This window comes from Ursus arctos, unplaced genomic scaffold (genome assembly GCF_023065955.2).
Source record: "Ursus arctos isolate Adak ecotype North America unplaced genomic scaffold, UrsArc2.0 scaffold_7, whole genome shotgun sequence".
Taxonomy (NCBI): domain Eukaryota; kingdom Metazoa; phylum Chordata; class Mammalia; order Carnivora; family Ursidae; genus Ursus; species Ursus arctos.
The window spans coordinates 52,890,514-52,909,273 of record NW_026623089.1 but is presented as its reverse complement, the minus strand read 5'-3'; the positions used below and the strand labels follow the sequence as shown (position 1 = coordinate 52,909,273).

Here is an 18,760-nt window from a genome sequence, read left to right as displayed (position 1 = left end):
GTCTCTTTGCTCTGCCTCCCTTTGGCCTTTAAGTCGATAACCTCCGGCTGGCTTTAAGGGTTCATTTGGACACCCCCTCCTCTGGGAAACTTCCCGAATGCTTGAAGATGGGTTAGGTGCCCCCAAGGCAGAACGGATGCGCTTTGGGTGACTCTGAGTCCAGCACTCCCTCCTCCTGTACCCCACAGTTAGGTCAAGGAAACGTGGTCACGGAAATTGCAATCCTGGCTCCAGAGGCTAGAGCCTGATGTTCTCTATAAAATCTGTGCCCCCCCACACACACTTTAAAGACCTGAAGTGTCTTTGCCCACTGGCACGGCCTGGCCTCTTCTTGACTAGACCCACCAAAAGCAATGCTTTTGCTTCCATTTTCTGCATAGAAAGTGGTGATTTCATATTGTCGTAATGCCCTGGCAGACCACCTGTGACCCCCATGCGGGAGCCGATATGCCTTCCCTCCCCAGGCAGGAGAGGACCCGTGGGAGGGTTCAGGCACATGCAGTGGTGGGGACTTCAGGGTGGGGGGCATCTCTCAGCTCCCCCCAAATCCTTCCTCTCCACCTCTGCCTGCCTCTGGCTGTAGAGGTGTCTTCACCACCTTCAAGCAGAGTTCTGACAGTAAAGTCGGCAGCACCTGAGTGTCCCCCCCAAAGGGTCTAAGCGGTGCCCAGAGCAGGCTGCTGGATGGAATGGGCATGGAAACCCCAGGGTAAAGGGGACAGAGGCCATGGGAGGGAACGGGCACGGCTACAGGAGACTGAGGAAGGAGCTGCCATCTGCACCCCACTGTTGGCATCACCCCAGCAGCCCTGAGGCTGGGCAGTAAGTGGGTGAACTCTGTGAGTATCTGGAGGGAGAATTGGTAAGAGAGCAAACTAGAGAGCCTGAGGCATGACCCCATCCTCCAAGCAGCTTCCAGACTGAAGGAGAGGGCCAGATAAGTGGGTGAGACAGACAGACAGATAAGCAGGCCATAGCACCTACTGGGGAAGAGACGGGGCTCTGGATTCAGACAAACCTAGGCTCAAGTCCCACCTCTATCAAGGTGCTAGCTGTGTGACTTTGGGCAAGTTATTGAGCCTCTCTGAGCTTGGTTTCCTCACCTGTCAAGCAGTGCTTACACACCAAAATAGTCAACGCTTGCCGTGCTCAGCACTGTGCCTCACACATATCAGGCTGTCAGTAAACCGAAGTCCAGACCATGAGGCTCCAGAAGTTCAGAGTAAGGGGCGGGGGAGGAGGCAGGGCTGGCCAGCCTGCGCCTACCACACCCTCTCTGCCCAAAGGAGACCCTGGCTGGATGGGCATCCGAAGTCTGCTTATACGGGGCCTTGGGCCCTGTTCCTGTCATTTCAGTGATCAGCGTGAGCCGTCCCCTGGATTATGAGCAGATACCCAACGGGCTGATTTACCTGACAGTCATGGCCAAGGACGCTGGCAACCCACCTCTAAACAGCACTGTCCCCGTCACCATCGAAGTGTTTGTAAGTACTTGGGGCTGCTGGTCTTGCCCTTTCAAGATAAGGGGTGGTGAGTGCTTCCCAGAGTGTTGGGGGCCCTGCCTGAACCCAGTGGTGTCAGACTGTGTCCCTACCTCCTTGGCTGTCCCCGCAGCTCTGGGAGTCACCCAGCAGACTGTCCCAAAGGCTGCACCCCGCAAACTTCTGCCAGTGCTGCGGCGGCCAAGCTGCCTCCTAGCTCAGCCAGGGAGGTCAGGCCCTGGAATGTGAGAAGAGCCCCATCATCCTGCTGTAACTTCATTAGGGGGACTCAGGATGCCTGCTGATGGGGAACAGGAACTGGGGCTCAAGCAGGAGGAAATGTCGTGGGATTCCCTCATTTAGAGCCATACTTTGTGATGTTTAAGGGAATTACGGAGAGGTCATCTCTCTTCTGTCTTGTCCTCTCTCTATATCCCCCTCTTCCTTTTTTCTTTTCCTCTGTCCGGTCCTCTGAGGATCTAAAGGGGCCTGAAACCAAACCACAGCTTGTCTGACATGAATGTCAAGCACACGTTAGTGCTCTCCATGTCTGAAATTATCAGTCATGGTCTCCATCTCCACGCTGGTTCATTTGCCCCATGCCGTGCCCCTCGCGATCCCAAGGATGCAGAGCATGGTCCGACCGGGCACCAGTGGGCCTTTCCCCACTGTGCATGCACAAGCATGCCCCCCGCCCCCGCCCCCATCTCATAAAGGCTGCTGCCTGCAGGAGCGGGTGAATGCGTGTTGATGGAAGAGTTAGGGCGTTATGGCTCCAGGAGGATTAGATCAGATTGTCAGGTTAGGAGATATGCCGTGATCTGACATACAGTCAGGAAAATCCCTTCCAGAGCAGGCGTGCTGGGTGACCTTCCTGTCCCACACGGCTTCACCAGCAGCCTCTGGCACCGGCCCACACCAGGCTTTACCAAGCCCCGTCCTCTCAGCCCAAAGCAGAGGCTCCAGAGCCAGCTGCCGAGTGGGACAGTCCTTGTCCGGGCAGGGAAACTTTCTTGCTTGCTGCACAGGAGGGCTGGCAGTGACGAGGTGGGTGGTGATGCCCTGGGGGGGCCCTGCAGGTGGGCATGCGGGAACAGGATTTAGGGGTGGCGTTGGAGGGTGAGGCTGTGAAGACCCAGCAAAGGGACGGAGAGTCTGGGACCCCACAGGTTTCAGGGAGTGGTAGGAGGCTGGGGAGAGTGGGGGGCTGGGAAAGAGAAGATCCACGGGAGCCTAAACACTCTTCCTTTTATCCACAGCCCCCCGCTTTGAAGCACCGAGGTGGGGGGCACCAAAGAACCAGAGTGCATTCCCTGCCAATCATGACCATGTCTTGGTATTCTTCTCCACGAGACCCCAGCCCTAGTTTACCAATCTTGATTAAACACAGCCCCCAAAGCGCCCCAGTCCTGGTCATGCTCCTATGCCCGGGCAACCCACCCATCATTGTCAACCAGCTGGTGTTCTCTGCTCAGGCACGGTGGCTTTTGCCTGTGCGCCAGGTGCGGCAGTAGGGCTGGGAGGTATGCAAAGGTGTCTGTGAAACCTGCCCCCCTCCTCAAAGAATGGAGGAAGGAACATAGTTTTGGAGATGTGTGGCTTTGACACCCGGCTCTGCCACGCTCTAATTCCGTGACTTGCGGTCCTTAACTCTCTGTCTCTCTGAGCCTCAGTTTCTTCATCTGCAAAATGGGGATAATCATGGTACTGCGTCATGGTGTCGTTGTGAGGATTAAGTGAGATCACGCAGGTGGTACTTGGCACCTGTAATGTTGGCTGTTGTCGCGGCTGATAAGACAGACGTGCATACCATCGGCAGCATCTGTGCTCCAGGCTATCTCCACTATACATGGGAATTCCAGAGAACTCAGCCAGAAAGGAACTCGCTCTCAGTTTGGGGGAAGCAGATGAGGGAGAGGGTGAGAAGAGGGGAGGTGTTGGGAAATAATTGAGGTGTTCTACACCAGCCCAGGGATGGACAGGCAGAACTGGTCACATGGAAGTTAAAACTTCTTGAGCGCCACTAACATGTCAGGTGCTTTCACATTACACAGTCGCTCCCAATCCCATGCCACAGATGAGCCAACAGAGCAGGTCCGGGATTCCCAGTGCCTTCCTCGCTCACTGGCTAGTAAGTGGCACTTGAATTTGCTTCCAGTCCTAGTAAGCTAGGATTTGAATCCTGACCTGATTCCTGAGTTCACATCCTTTCCACTACAGTCCTAGGCCTGAAGCCTTAGAAATCCCTATCTTCCTGTGATTGAGACCAGTGGACCTCAAGGTTCATGTGAATCTCCTGGAGATCTTAAAATGCACATTCTTATTTAGTGAGTCTAACAAGGGCTGAGGCTACGCATTCCCAACAAACTCCAGCCAATGTTGATGCTTCAGGTCAGGGGACCACACCTGGAGTAGCAAGGCCTTCACAGGTCTGTCCCAATGGGATCTTGAAACCCAGGGACTGCCCCAAACCCCAGCTTCCCAGCCTGTGGCTCAGGGAAGGAACCCAGAAAGGGCCTCTTTCTCCTTTCGCCTCAGCTTCTCCAGGGGAGCCCGCGCAAGCAGGAGGAGGGTGGCCAAGGAGCCAAACTAACTCTTCATTCACTGTGGATAAAAGAGTGGTCAGCAGCCTTTGCCTCCTTCCCTGAATCCAGACAGCAGGGTCTCCACGTGCAGGGGTGGGTGGGGGCGGGGATCCACTCTGCCTGGAGCTACCGGAGCCCAGCAGAAAGGGTCCTTTTCAAATTCCCTCAAAGCTGTCCTGCAGATCAGCAGGGGCCCCCCAGCTTCCCTCCAGGTGTGCTCTGGCCCTGACTGCAGGGAGGAGGGGATGAGGGGTCTGGCAACAAAGACAGGTGCCACCTTGGCTGTGAGTGAACATCTCTCGAGCAGGGCTTTGGGATGGTGTAGTCAATTGTGTCTAAGGACCGCACTTGAAAAGGTCACCGCCTTTGGGTTGATTTTGCACGTGGGTGATTTTTAAGTAGCTGTCATGTGGCTAAGCTGCCTCCTCCGTCCACCGAAGGGATTTTCTCTCAACTGAGGGCGGGGAGGCGGGGAAACCCAGTGAAGATGAGAGATGAGAAGTTCATGGCAGCCCTTCCGGCACAGGTTGGGGGTGGGGAGAGGCAGATCAGGGCGACGAGGCTCCTGGAGGAAGAAGGGGCGAGCGAAAGGGGCCAGGTGACTCCTGTTCACCCACTGCTTGTTGGTTTTTAATAAAGAAGTCAAACTTGGTTTGTAGATTTCCCATTAGGGGACAATAAGCTTTTGTAGAGGGAGCCGCTGAGTTAGAACTAATAGCGAATGCAGTGCCAGGACCCAGGGAAATATCACCGCTAATAAGTTTCTGCCTCGTGCTCTGTCACTGACATTCTCAGCGCCGTCTCGCGCAGCCAAGCAGAAGGCTTAAATATATACGTATATGGGCCCCTCGCACCTGCACCAGGGGGATGCCCTGGCACGCTGTCGGGACCCTGGATGTCAGGAGAGTCTTCACGCTGCCAGTTCTCTGAGGCGGGGGGCTCTGGTGTGCAGCCCAGAGCCGGGGGACAGGCTGGGGAAGGAGAAGAGCAGCATTCCCTTCTGGGCACCCGCAATCCAGCAGGATGGGATTCTCTAAAGTTCCAAGGCGTGGACGGCCAGCTGTCGTGCCTCCCTCTCTTTCATTGCTGCTCAGCTATAAGTAACACCAGCAAAGGGGGCTTCTATGGGAGTCTTCTCCTCAACGAGCTCCTGGGTCCATGAGGAAGGAGGCCCCGTGAGAGCACGTGCCATGAACACTGCAGCCTGGAGACTCCCGTTGGCCGCCACCCCCAGGGCTTCCAGGGGAAGAGGAGAAGGCTCTGAGTCAGGGGGCCAGTGGGGCTTCCTCCAAGAGGCGAACAGGAAGAAATTCATGTTGACTGATCACAAAAAGCAGTGGGTGAGGACCAGAGTCTTAAAGGGTGTAGAAATTGCGCCGAGTGTGGAAGAGGGAGACAGAGGAACAGGGAGAGCAGGAGGAGGCCGAGGCTGTGCCGGTTCAGCCCCTCGGCCTGCACCAGCCCCTGGCCACTGTCCCTCGGACCTGGTCTCTGGTGGAGGCTAGGCAGGGCGAGGGACTGCTCAAGAACCAGAGGTGTTGGAGCTGGAAGGGAGGGTGGGCCAGGGTTTGCCCCGGTGGGTGTTGGAGCCATGGTCTTATGTGTGCAGAGGGGCCTGGAATTCGGGCTCTGGGAGCCACCTGACCCCGTCTGCCCACCACTGCACACTTCAGGGCCGGGGTGTTCCTTTCTCCCTTCACTTCTGGTGGGGAGGGTCCTAGAACCTTCCACCGTCATCTTGGGGAGCTGGGAGGGAAGTTTCGAGTGGGCACCCCCAGCATGGAGGATGGCGAGCTGATGGAACAGAGTACGTTTGGAGCAGCACTGGAAGACCAGCGGGAGAGCAGGGAAGCTGGGAGTATAGGCAGCTCCACCTGCTGCCCTCCTTCTCCATCTTCCTGGCCCTTACGTGTCTCCCCAAGGCCTGTCCTCCCTCCCCGAACTGTAGCCCAGCCAGGGGAGCACCCAGCCCCCTCCCCCGTGACACCCCACCTGGCTCTGGTTGTATGCCAGGGCCGAGGCTCCTCCGTGCCAGCCACACCCAGCCTCCCCTTGGGCAGCTGACCAGCCCTGACGGCCTCCCTGGCTCCAACAACCTGTCTGTTTCCCTTCCATCCAGGACGAGAACGACAACCCGCCCACCTTCAGCAGGCCTGCCTACTTCGTCTCGGTGGTGGAGAACGTCATGGCAGGTACGGGCCCCAGCGGGGAGGCCGTTAGGCCAGGAAGCCAGCAGACACACCCACGACAAGCCCAGTTATCCGCCAGCCAGCAACTGTTTACAGAGCACCTACTATGTGCAGGCACTCGGCTGGGTACTGGGTCCCCACTCTCCTTCGGCTGCAGTCTAGCAGGGGAGAGAGGGGTCACTGACCAGTGATGGAACGGGCTTGACTAAGCGAGCGTGTACAGAGTACTGAATCACAGTGCTGTGAGACCAGGCTGGCCTATGTTCCTATGTGAGAAATAGAAGGGGACACTTGTCTCACAGCCATGTCTCTGGCGGCAGGGCCCAGCTTGCAGACCCAGGACCACCAGCTCCACATTTGTGTTCCCGGGGACCCGCTGTGTCCTTGGGTCAGGCTGACAGCTCACCCTCACATCCAGGGTGGACTATTCCAGTGGGGCAAACCCCCAGATTAGGAATCGTTGCATCTGGAGGGTGACCTTCTGTGGTACCATGGGACTTTCCTGGTGTCTGACGACTTCCTGGGTGGGTGCCAGGCTGTGCCCAGCCCACCCTTCCCTGTGCCAGTCAAGCATCCCCTGGAGAGGGTCAGCGCTGAAGCAACCCCTTGCATTCCCCACCGTCCCCGCGGCCTCTGGTAGGCGAGGCCTTCACCACGGCGCTTAATGCTCTTCTACTTCGTGCTTAGATAAAGGGTGGATCAGGGCCCATGTACCTGTCCCCCTGCTCAGGGTAAGACTGAGAGTCGGAGGCCCCACACTCCCCGGAAGGAGCCAGAATGACCTGCCTATCAGCCCCCTGCCTGGCCCCTGATACCCACGGAACTATTGATTCATCCACACAGTAGTAACCCCCGTCTGTGGCTCAGTGAGAGCTGCCGTGGGCCTGCACCCTGCATGCTTTCCCCCGGGGTCCCCACCAACAACCCCATAAGTTGGCTTTCTAGGTAGACCCATTTGACAGAGGAAGAAGCTGAGACTTAGTTGCCAGAGGTCCCCTGGGATTCCAGCCTGGCCGCCATGACTCTAGAAGTCCACACATTGAATCTCCTCAGTGTGGCCGTTAGGTGGCCGTGGGAGACAGGAGGGGGCTGGAGCCCACAGCCCAGCAAATGTGGCCTCAGGACAGGCTACTCTCAGGGTCTCCGGCGAAGGCCGCTGGAAAGGCTGGTCCCCTGACCCAGGGTTTCACAGAGATGGACATGAAGGTGAGGGCCTTAACTAGACATTAAAGAGAAAATAAAAACCCTTATAAATTCCCGCTTGTGAACAAGATGAAACAAGACCAAAATCGAATACGATAAACGTGGGATAATTTAATGTAGGCTTCGTTTCTTTTTGACTCAGAGTCAAAGCTGCTCAATCTGAGTGTATTTTCTCTGGCGAGCAGCCAGAGGGAAGTGGGGGAGAGCAGTGGAACACTCTCTGGGGGGAGGGGGTAAGAGTGGCAGGTGTAATCCACCCCAGGCTCTGGGACCCCCTCCCATGGAGCCTTGTCCCCATGCAGCCCAGGGAGCTCTGGTGTTGAGCCTACTCTCATCCCTGGGTGCCCCAGGGGCAGGCTTCCTGCTCCTGGACCCTGGTCAGCAGGAGGTCCCAGGGCCTGCTCCCAGGGCCGGAAGCTGCGAGCCTACGGTGAGCATTCCCCCCCCTTGTCTCCCGGAAGGAGCCACAGTGCTGTTCCTGAACGCCACGGACCTGGATCGCTCCCGGGAGTACGGTCAGGAGTCCATCATCTACTCCTTGGAGGGCTCCTCCCAGTTTCGGATCAACGCCCGCTCAGGTGAGCCCCCGTGGTCCCCATCCTCCCCACCTCAGGCCGACTCCCCCGCCCCGGAGCCAAGTTCTCCCTCCCTTTCCCAGGAAGCTCTCGTCTGGAGCATGCCGGCTTGGAGCACCTGGGTTCATCCTGACATATGACCTTGAGTGTGATTAGTGATCTTACCCGCCCCCCTAAAAAAATTGGGATATGAATGTATCCACTGAAGGATGCCTTTCAATGGTGAAGAGCCTGTTATGTTTAAAATGTGTTCCGTTTTACAAACAGCTGGCTAACATACCACCCCACGGGGGATCTCTTTCCACAAGCCTCCATGTCCCCCTCCGTCAGCTGCAGGCGTATTTCTTGAACCCTGGCTCCTCTTCTTAACACAGCGTGTGCCTTGGTTTCCCCCCTGCAGAACAAGGATGGTCGTGTTAGGGGTGGAGTGTGGAGCACGTGTGTTGTTAGAGGGAGCACTCCAAGAGTAGTTCCTGGCACCCAGCAGGTGCTGACACAGTGATGTCTTCCTCATCATTCCCTTTGGTCTTTTTCACCAGGGGCTCCTATCCCCGGCCCCCGGCTCAGTCAGTGGAGCTCTTAGCTTTCTTCTCCTTTCTCTCTGTGCCTCCCTCCTGATCTCTCTCCCTTGAAGCTCGGGGGGAAGAGGGAGGAAAAAAGCAAAAAGAGACCCCAGGTCAGAAGCTGGGAAGGAATAGGAGGCCCCTGGACATTCATTCATACATTCATTCGGTGTCAGTGGGGGCCTGCTGTCCACCGGGTGCCGGGTGCTGGGGCACAGGATGGAATTAGATGTGACCTGCCCTCATAGGGTTCCCGGTCTACTTAGTGGGCATGCAAGGCCCCCCACTTCTAAATGCCCGTTTCTGTATTAGGTAAGGGCACTGAAGGTACCACGCTGGCCAACCCTGAAATCTCAGTGGCTCAGCACAACAGAAATTCCCAGCAATTCAATGTCATGTTCAGGGGACCGCCCTGCACATGGCGATTCTGGGACCCAGGCACCTTCCATGTTGTGGCTCCAAGGTCACTGCAGGGGAAGAGAGCCTGGAGTGCTGTCTAAGGAGATGTGTAGGCCAGGACTGGAGGTGACATGCATCACTTCTGCCCATATCCTCTTGGCCAGAACCAGGTGATAGCCCCACCTAGACAGAAAGCAGCCTGGGAAAGTCGTTTCTGGCCTGACAGCCCCTTTGCAGCAGGCATTCTAGCCTGAGAAAGAGAGCAGGGGTCTGGTGGACGCTGGCCAGCCCTGCTACAGGTGGCTGGGGGAGGCATTAAGTCTTCTTGTGACCCATGCACCCCACCGTTCAAGTCTGCCTTCAGGCTTTCTTTCATCCCCTTTTCCTAGAAGCAAGGGGAGCAGACGGTTCTGACATGTACAGGGCGAGACCTGTCCAGGGCCGTCCTGAGCCTCTCGCTCCACCCCTGACACAATGGGGGCCTTCCTCCCTGCTCTCGGGAGTATCTGCTGCCGGTGAGCCCGCATTTCCAGGGGGCCCAGAATAATATCATTTATGACCATGAGCAGGTGCTCAGAGCAGCATCCTGCCGGTTTACCGCCTTCGCCACTCGGAGACAGGTACCAGCATCGCCCTTATTTTCCGGATGGCGAAATTGGTGCATAGCGCAAGTTGAGTAACTTGACCGAGGACTTGGAGAGCCTGAACTTCTGAGTCCGGAGCCCAGACTTTAAGCGCTACATAATATAAGCCACGTTAGAGCCGCACGCCGCCGCCCACATCCGGTAATGGGCGCGCTGACCTTTCAGCACCCGGCTGCCTCCCCAGCCAGGGACCACATCTCCACCCTGGGGCCTTTAATAATGACATGGACATTTTCTTGCTGCCTTAACACAGCTCCTTCAGCTATGAAGGTGTAAGTGTTTTCCTCTGATCTCCTCGGTCAAATTAGCCAGGCCCGCTCCACAAAGGTGGCCTTAATTGGATCTAATTTCCCAGACAGGAGGAGCCATCTATCATGCCGACAAGTTCATGTTTAAAACTTTTTAGAGATTAATTTCTTCCTCGCCCTGCCAATTAATCGACACCCGCCCCAGCAAGGAACATGGCCTGGTGGGCCGACCTTTGCCAGTCTTTTGTTTCTGGCCTTAGTGACTTCACGGCCCTGTCCCCACCCCCAGCTCCCCGCTCAGCCCTGCGCAGGTCAGGGGACAGGTCAGAGTGGCAGGGAGGGAGATGTGAGACCATCTGGTGCAGCTCCCTTATTTTATGGTAGAATAAACCGTGCACAGAGAAGTTGAGTAACTTGCCTCAGGAGGCACAGCTCAGGCAAGGGGGATAAAAATAATGGATGGTATCCACTCCCTGCCTTGGGGAATTCTCAGAGTCTGGAGAAGGCAGTAAGCGTTTTCTGTGTGCTGGGAGCTTTACCCATAGCTCTGTTGATTATTTAATTATTTAATCCTCACAAGAGCTCTGGTTGGAAGGCATACTAATCTCCATTTTACAGATGAGAAAATTGAGGCTCGAAGAAATTAACTTTTCCAAGGCCAAACGTATAGAAAGGGCCATAATCGGAATTCGGATCTGGGCCTTACTGTCCTCAAAGCATAGCTCTCTGCCACGGCCCAGGTCAAAGGTACACAGCCTGCCTACCATGTGTGAGGCTGGCAGGGACCGGCTCACACCTGCTCCCAAGAGCCAAGTTCAAGCATCTCCTCCACTCCTTGTTCCAGGCCATCAAGTCACTTACAGTGGCCCTGGTGGGACTGTTAACACCATGGAAATCAGCAAATGCTTGCTTTATTTATTTATTTATTTTTGCTTCCTTTGGGGAGCCAGTTATCAAACACCAGCACACCACTCCACGCTACCAGGGGGACCTCCGTGTTTCAGTTACACCAAAATACAAAGAAAAGCCAAAACAGACCGATAAGTGGTCAGTTTTAAATGTTTGTAGTTAATGGAACAACTCGCTTATACACTAAAAAAAAAAAACACCTCAGGGCAAGAGAATCATGTTATAAGGTCACTGCGGAAATTATGACTATTCTGAATGCGTTATGGGTTGACTTGCCCAGTAATGAGTCACCAGTGTGAACGTGTGTAAAACACATCATCCGTTTCGGTGTCGTCTCTGTTTTTCTGTGACTTTCTGAACAAACAGTGCCAGGCACCGTTCTAAGCCTTCTGTGATGTCGACCAGATTAATCCCCTGACAGCCCCTTATTACTTTTCCCTTTTGACCAGATGAGGAAACTGAGGCACGGAGGATTTAAGTAACAAGTCCCAAGTGACAGCGCCAGTAAGATCATGTCAGAAGTCTGAAAAAGAGGTCTTTTGTGACCGAGCTTGAGGCCAGGCTGCTCCCGCCCTATTCCCCAGCTCTTAGCCTCTCATCCGCCTGCATTGTCCCACACACAAAAATGCTTCCCTGTCGGGGGGTTATATTGCCATCTCGGAGGTTCCGGTTCCCAGGGCATGCGTGCTACCTTCTCTCCCCTCAAGAGCGCCACCCCACACCCCCAGCGTGTGCACACACACGGAGACACACTTGCACCCACACTGCCACATCGTGCCCATGTCCCTCACTCTCTCCTTCCTTCCCTGCCCTCTCCCCGGCCCACCCCATCCCTCTGTCCTGCAGGCGAAATCACCACCACCTCCCTGCTTGACCGTGAGACCAAGTCTGAATACATCCTCATTGTGAGAGCCGTGGACGGGGGTGTGGGCCACAACCAGAAAACCGGCATTGCCACTGTGAGTGCCCACCCCTCCCGTGCCCCCTGCTCCCCACCTGCCGCCCAGGCGCTGCTCCCCAGCCCATCTGCAGGTTGCACCTGTGTCCTGATGCACTGGGAGCGGGGTGAGGGTGACAGTTCCCAGCTCACCGTCAGCCAAGTTCAGCCCTAGGGCCACTGCAGCTAGGGGGCAGAAAGGCATTCCCACCTGGGACATGGGGGGGCCCAGGAGGGACAAATGTTCCTCCCCTGTCCCCAAAAGACCAGCTGGGCAAGTCTGGATGAGCTCCAGAGACCCCTCCCTCGGGGCTCCTACAAGGAGCAGGTATTCCTGCCAGAAGGAGTGGATCCGAACAGGAAGCAGGGCCCCTGACCTGGTGCTGAAATGATGCCTAGGTTTCCCTCCCATGAGTAAGTAGGACCCATCAAGGCCCAGAACCCCCATCCAAGGCCTTGCCATCCCACCAAGGTGCCTCAGATATAAGGAGCTAGAGAAAGGATATCTGAGGGTCCTGATTGAGCTCTAGGCTGCAGAAGAGATAGGGGGTCCAGGGGGCAGTGAGAAGCAGGAAGCCACCTACGGAGAGGAAGTAGGAAGACCCACTGACAAGTCCCTCTAGCCACCTCCCCTCTTTGATCCTACTTGACTTCTCTGGCTCTCCCTCAGGAGCCCTCCCTGACCTCTCTGCCTGGCCCTTACCCTACCCACAGCAGCTGTCCCCCATCCTTGCTTTGCCAGAGGGGTGGGGGTTGGTGTCGGCTGGCCAGGGACTTGGCAGAAAAATCCCCAGAACCCCATTTCATCCTGGGAGACTGCTGCTAATAGGATTCTGAGCCCTATAAATAATTTACCTGGGTGGCAAGTGAGCAGGGAAATTGCTTGGCTCTTGGCTGAGACTGATGGAATCTCAAGGGATCCTGCCAGGTCCCCGACCCTGTCTGTCACCTTCTGCCAAGCCTGGATTGGCTGAGAGATGTCCCCGGTTACAGGAAGAACTTCAGGGGTCATGGCATTCATCCCTCTGCTAAACTGTCTCCTCCTGGAGGGAACTGGCTCTCTGCTGCTAGAAAGCCCAGGGCCTGCCCCGAGGCCCCCAAAGTGGGTGGAGCCCATGGAATTCTGGCTGAGATGTCCCATAGGCCCCAGAGTGTGCTCTCTCGTGGTCCCCCCACCTCCGCACTGCTCAGCCAGGCTCCTCCCCCTCTGTCCCTCGTGGCCCTGCAGGTGAACATCACCCTCCTGGACATCAATGACAACCACCCCACCTGGAAGGATGCCCCCTACTACATCAACCTGGTGGAGATGACCCCTCCAGACTCCGATGTGACCACGGTAAGTGGTGGTGGTGGGACAGCAGAACTGCCAGGCTGCCCTGCTCGGGGTGTCTGCCATTCCCGCGTGAGCCCTACGGGCCGGCCCATGTGGGACCGACGGACTTCCTGTTTCCCTCTGAGCCAGCCCACGGAGCAGAATTCTGGAAGCTCTCTTGCGTAGTGGAAGGTAGTCAGAGGCTGGGGAAAAGCCCTCGCCTGGTCCTCAGAGGCAGTGGGCTTCTTCAGGCTTTGTCAAAGGGAGCGCGAGCAGCTCAGGGACAGCGCTGAGGCAGCTAGGGCTGGTTCAGCTAGTAAGCACACTTGCCAAGGCTGTGTCTCCCTCTGTGCCCACAGGAGTGCCCCCACCCTCCCTGGCAAGGTGCCAGCCACCTCCTCAAGCCATACAATGTAGGCTCTGTCCCCCACCTTTCCTTCACCGCTACTGTCCCCAAAGGCAGACCCCAGGGCCACCCCAGTGGGGTGTCTGAAGTTCGCCCAGGAATATTCCAGGTTTGCCCATGCCCCTGTGTACGCTGTGTGCAGGGATAGGACTCAGACTGGGGAGCAGGGGAGATTTGGCCAAAGTCTCAGGAGTCTGGACTGGAGCCAGCGTCCTGGGGAAGATGAGAAAAGCCAGGGTTGAGCAACCCCCTTGATCGGCTCTGGGGTTCACACGTGTGAGGTCATCTCCCCTCACCCTTGTGCCCCATTTGGTTTCATTTGAGGTGGTTTTTCCCCAGGGTCCAGCCCCAGAGCCACTGAGCCAGCTGTGACAGACGTGAACCTGATAGTCCGTGGGAACCCCACGTACTGAGTGCCGCAGTGTGCCGGGCGCTGCCCGAGGCCTCCTCCTGCATTTGCTCTCATCCTCATCACGATCTCACGGGGCAGGTGGACTCAGGGCTCCCGTTGGGCTATGGAGGAAACTGGGTCTTGGAGTTTGAGGGGTCTGCCCAGGGTCCCAGAGCTAGTAAGAGATTGTGTCAGGACTTGAGCCCGGGTCTGTCTGATGTGGAAACTACCCGGCCCAGCCCTCCATCTCTGCTGGTTCAGGGTGTCCTGGCAGGTGGCTGAGGTCCTGAGTACCTGGAGAACGTGGGTGGGATGAGAGAAGGGAGGGAAAATTTCACATCCAGCTCTTCAGGAAGGTTGCCCCACCCTGGTGAGGCCTAGCCTCCCCACCCCGACCCCTCACCAACCACAGCCAGTAGGGACAGAGTCTAGAAGGGGGAGGATGTCAGTGTCAAAGGGAGCTTCCTGTCCTCCTTTCCACGTGTTCAAGATCTGAATGACTTTCACCTGGGGAGTGGGTCCTCTCCCAGAGATTCCAGTAGGGCCTGGAATCTGGTTTTCAAAGGCCCCGGGTGAGGATTCTTTCAAGCAAAGGACCGGGTGTGGAAACCACTACCTTAGGCTGGTTCCTCCGCTCTCTCTAGGGCTCGAGAGCTTGTGGGTACTCTCTGCTGCCATCTCGTGGGCACTTGGGGTTTAGCCAAGACAACTCCCCCTCTGGGACCCCAAAAGAGCCTACCTCGGAACACCTTTCTGGTCAACTCCTACCTTTGCTTTATGTCTCTGTGAAAGTCCTTGCAGAAGGAACTGAGGGGGGTGTCACTTGAGACAGGTGTCTCTGGGAGAAAATGGCTGCATGGGACACCAGCTGTTTTTGAAGAATCCACCTGCCAGACCAAGAGGTTTGCTGGACTGAGACTGCACTTGACCTTGGGCATTTCCCAGGATCTGGTCCCCAGTGGCCCTCTGTGGGTCTCCAGCCTTCCTCACAGCCTTCTGAGCCATTAGCAGGTGTGGACAAGAGGCCGGAGGCCTGCTACCCAGGGCTGTCACTCTCCAGGAACCTCAGCAGAACTTCAGTGGGCCCCTGCTGTGTGCCAGGCCCTGTTTCCGCCAAGCTCAGGAGTACAGGGAGCAGCAAGGCTCCCTTCCATTTTCAGGGAGCTTTCTGTCACTTTTCTGCTTGAACCCACCACTGGTTCCCATCCCACCCTGTGTTAGAGCCACAGTTCTTCCGGAGGGACATGCCCCTCCTTTACCTCCAGGGAGACGGACACGTGAACCCACCACTCAGTAAGGGCATCTCAGGGCCGTTCCTCCCCTGGTGTGGGGCGGCTACAGGGTGGGGACCCCCAAGTGTTTCCATGTCTGAGACCTGAAAACAAAATATCGTGACTCAGAAGTTCAAACAGAAAAGGGCGAACTCAAAATTAGAACTTGTTATATCAAACATCTGCCAAATATATTATGACAATTAGTGTTTGAAAAAATTTCATTGCATTTAAAGACAAGTTGTAGGTTAGATTTTCTAGAATTCTTAAGAATTTTCAGAATTCTCTGGAATTCCCAGCTATGTTGAATGGTGGCCAGGAAACTAGAAATCAAGAAGCCCATCTATTAGTCCAATTTGTCATGGCGAAATAATTTCAAAAGGAATAGTCGTAAAATCTGGTTAAATTTTATGGTTTGTAGGCATTTATATGTGGGTATGCTGTAATACCAACGGGGGCTCTGTGAAGCCTTCTAAGGCCACGCAGTGGCCCTGGGTGAAGTGGGGGCTGTGGCTGAGATGGAGAAAGGGAGTTGGGGAGGGGCAGCTGACCCAGAGGTGACGTCAAGGAGGAGGCCATGTTTGCATAGGGGCTGCCCACCTCCGACACCTGTCCCACCACCTTTCCCACACTCAGTCCCCCCAACCATGCATGCTGGCCTCTCAGCCTCCGGAACCCAGTAAACTCTTCCTCCCCTGAGACACTCTGCACAAGCCCTTCCCTCTGCCTGCAGAGCATTCCTCTCCCTCTACCCCCCACCCCTGCTTTTCCCAGGGCTACCTCTTTCTCCTCTACCTGTCCCAGCCTAAAATCCCGCTTCTTCGGAGAGGCCCTCCCTGACCACCCTGCCTCACGTAGCCCTGCCCGCTCTCTACACTGTTTCTTCCGGAGCTGATCCCACCTCTGCGTTTATTTCTTTGTTAGGTTGCTAGCTTATTCTGACGCACTGTAGCTTAGTGATTAAGCGGGCAGCCTCTGGTCCCAGAATGTCTAGGGTCTAATCCCAGACACATTCCTTACCAGCTCTGCGACCTTAGGCAAGTCACCTCACCTTTCTGTGCTGTAATTTTCTTACCTAGAGAATGGGGCTAGTAGAAGTCCCCTGATAGAGTTACGGTCCGTATTTAACCAGCCACCCGGTGAGTGATAGGTGAGTGATAGGTGAGTGATAGTGGTGGTCACCACGCCTCCCCTGCAGGAATCAGAGCCGTCTTGCTTGCTGTTGAACCCCGGTGCCTAGCGCAGTGCCAGGTGCATTGTAGGAATTCAAGCACTGGCAAATGCTAGTCCTTGAGGGATTGTTCACCTTTCTTCCTCACTTTACCTGGCCCCCCAGCTCTGCCAGGCCAGGTCGGGTCTTCCTTGTCAGAGGGAGATCAGGGTGTGCGCCCCACAACTCTCCCAAATGCCAATGACTTGTGAGAGCTGTGTGTAGACAAGCGTGTGCCTGCATCCCGGTGCCCTAGGAGCTGTCCCCGCGCGTGTGTCGGCATGCACGTCCGTGCACCCAGGGCATGCACCTGCCCCGTTGTGAGCTTGCAGCGTGGCCCTTCTCCGTTTGCAAGTGAGATTTTGGCCCACCCCTCCCTTCTGGCTCCTGCAGGCTCCTTCAAGGACCTGGCTGATGGGCATTGATTTAGAGCCTTTCAAAGCCCTCCAGCAAAATAAGAGAGGGGAGAGGGAGAGAGAAAAATGACAGTGTGACACGGGAAATGAAGAGGGAGAGTGCTGAGACTCTGCACAGTTGCCCCAGGAGGGGCCACAGCCGGCAGCCCGCTTCTGTGCCCCCACCCCGCCAGGGAGTGGGCCGAGAGGCGGAAGCCGGGGACCAGCCCCCACCTAGGGTCCCTTGGAAGCAGCTACCCCAGGCACCCTCGGGCACTCGTACTCAGGGGCAGGAAGAGAAGAGAAACGCCCCCCCCCCCCGATCATGTAAAATTGATCTCCACATGTTCAGCAGCAAGCTGCTAGCCAGGAACAGGTCGTTTAACTGCTCTGTACCTCAGTTTCCCCATCCGGAAAAATGGGGATAAGCCTCCCCCCACCCCCCCAGAGACGCGCTGCAGAAATGCAAGGCTTGCTGGTTGCCTTTGTCCATCAGTGGAATGACTTGCCTGGCTGAAGTGACACCCGACGTGCCTAAGAGCCCCGCCTCCTGTTGTCAATGCAGGGGTCCCCTTTTAGAGACTGGGGAAACTAAGGTGACCTGCCCCATAGCAGCAAGGGCCCCTCGGGCCTTCCCCGCACCCCTGCTCCCTGGTGCAGCCTGGTGCACCCGCTCCCCTCCCACCTCTCTGAGGCAGGAGGTGGCCCTGTGGGGCTCAGGGCTCAGTGCCAGCTCGGGCCTCTCTCCCTGGCCACTCCAGATCCGGGGCCTAGATGGGGGCCCTCGGCCAGGGCAGCCCATCTGTCTGTTCTGGTCTGGTGGCCCCAGAGACACCTCCAGCAGGGGACTAAGCCAGAGGAGGGACAGATTCTGCTGCCAAAGCACAAAATGCCCCACATCAAGTAAGATGAAGGGGCTGACGAGGCCAGGCTGTCATCGCCGAGTGTCCTGGAGTTAAGAATGACACTGTCCTGATGCAGCCCTGGGGACTGCGGTCACCACCCCCCTGCCATTGATCTTGTCCACCTCTGGTGCCACAGTGAGCTCTGCAGCACAGGGCAAGGGATGAGCTGTAGAGCGGGTACTGCTGCCGTCCTGGGACCCTGGGAGGCCTCCAGGGTGGGAGCTGGGTCAGCCTCAAGGCCCGTGCTGTGTGACCTTGAGCTTGGCCCGTGCCTCCCTGAGTTCTGCCTCCCCTTGGGGGTGGTACATGCTAGAGAGGTTTTCTGCAAAGCGGGAGATTGGCAGGCATGGGGACGGAGAGAGAAGGGGTTATGGCCGTTGCCCTGGGTTAGGAGGGCACTTACGGGTGGGGAGCCAAGTGGGGGGCCTGGAGAGTTAAAGGACCTCACCCTTCTCAGGCAGGGAGACTCAGCCCCCTCTCTCCTCCAGCCTCCCCACCCACCCAGCCCCACAACAGCCCCAACTTGCTGGGACCTACCCTCTAAACCCGGGTGGCTTGTCCACGGCTCCCTTCCCCTGCCCTGTCATTCCTGGTGTCACAGAAGCCTAATTCTTTTCAAATTGCCTCCTGAAGAGTTCAAAGGAAGGAAGAGAAGGTTTGAGAAGGATCCGGTTCCCCAAATCCAGGGTTTCAGAGTCTTCCCAAAGCTCAGCCAAAGGTTCAGCCTCTTCAGCCCTTCCCAGCTTCCCGAAGAATTCCTAATCCCCAAAGAATTCCATGATCAGGGACCTACTGGGCACTCCCTGCTTCTGCCAAAGCCCACGAACGTGTTACCCCACATGTCTGGAAAGCAGTGACACGAACATGTGTGGACGGCGTGGCCTGCTGGCTGCTAGCGTGGGGTGGGCTCCGGAGGGACAGCAGGGCCGCTTCAGGCTAAGAGACCTTGGGAGCCTCGCTGAGCCTCGTGCGTGAAATGCACATCATTGTAGATCTCCTCACGGGGCTGCCCCCTCCCCGGGGTACTCGTACAGGAGGGCCCGGCCTGAGTGAGCTGCGGAGCGCTTTCCATAGACTGGTGCGTGCCAGGGGCCACTGCTACACATCAGAAGGCTGGCGCTTAAGTGGGATAAGGGC

General features: G+C 56.6%; 1 protein-coding gene across 1 annotated transcript in view; it reads left to right on the top strand.

Annotated features, from left to right (window-relative positions):
* The window catches only part of CDH23 (cadherin related 23), a 403,304-nt gene that overhangs the window by 277,630 nt on the left and 106,914 nt on the right, over window positions 1–18,760 (top strand). Inside the window, exons 17-21 of the mRNA XM_057308495.1 lie at window positions 1,357–1,484; window positions 6,186–6,258; window positions 7,920–8,036; window positions 11,643–11,755; window positions 12,962–13,069. Of these exons, the coding sequence (XP_057164478.1) occupies window positions 1,357–1,484; window positions 6,186–6,258; window positions 7,920–8,036; window positions 11,643–11,755; window positions 12,962–13,069 (539 nt within the window). The remainder of the gene's footprint in view (window positions 1–1,356; window positions 1,485–6,185; window positions 6,259–7,919; window positions 8,037–11,642; window positions 11,756–12,961; window positions 13,070–18,760) is intronic.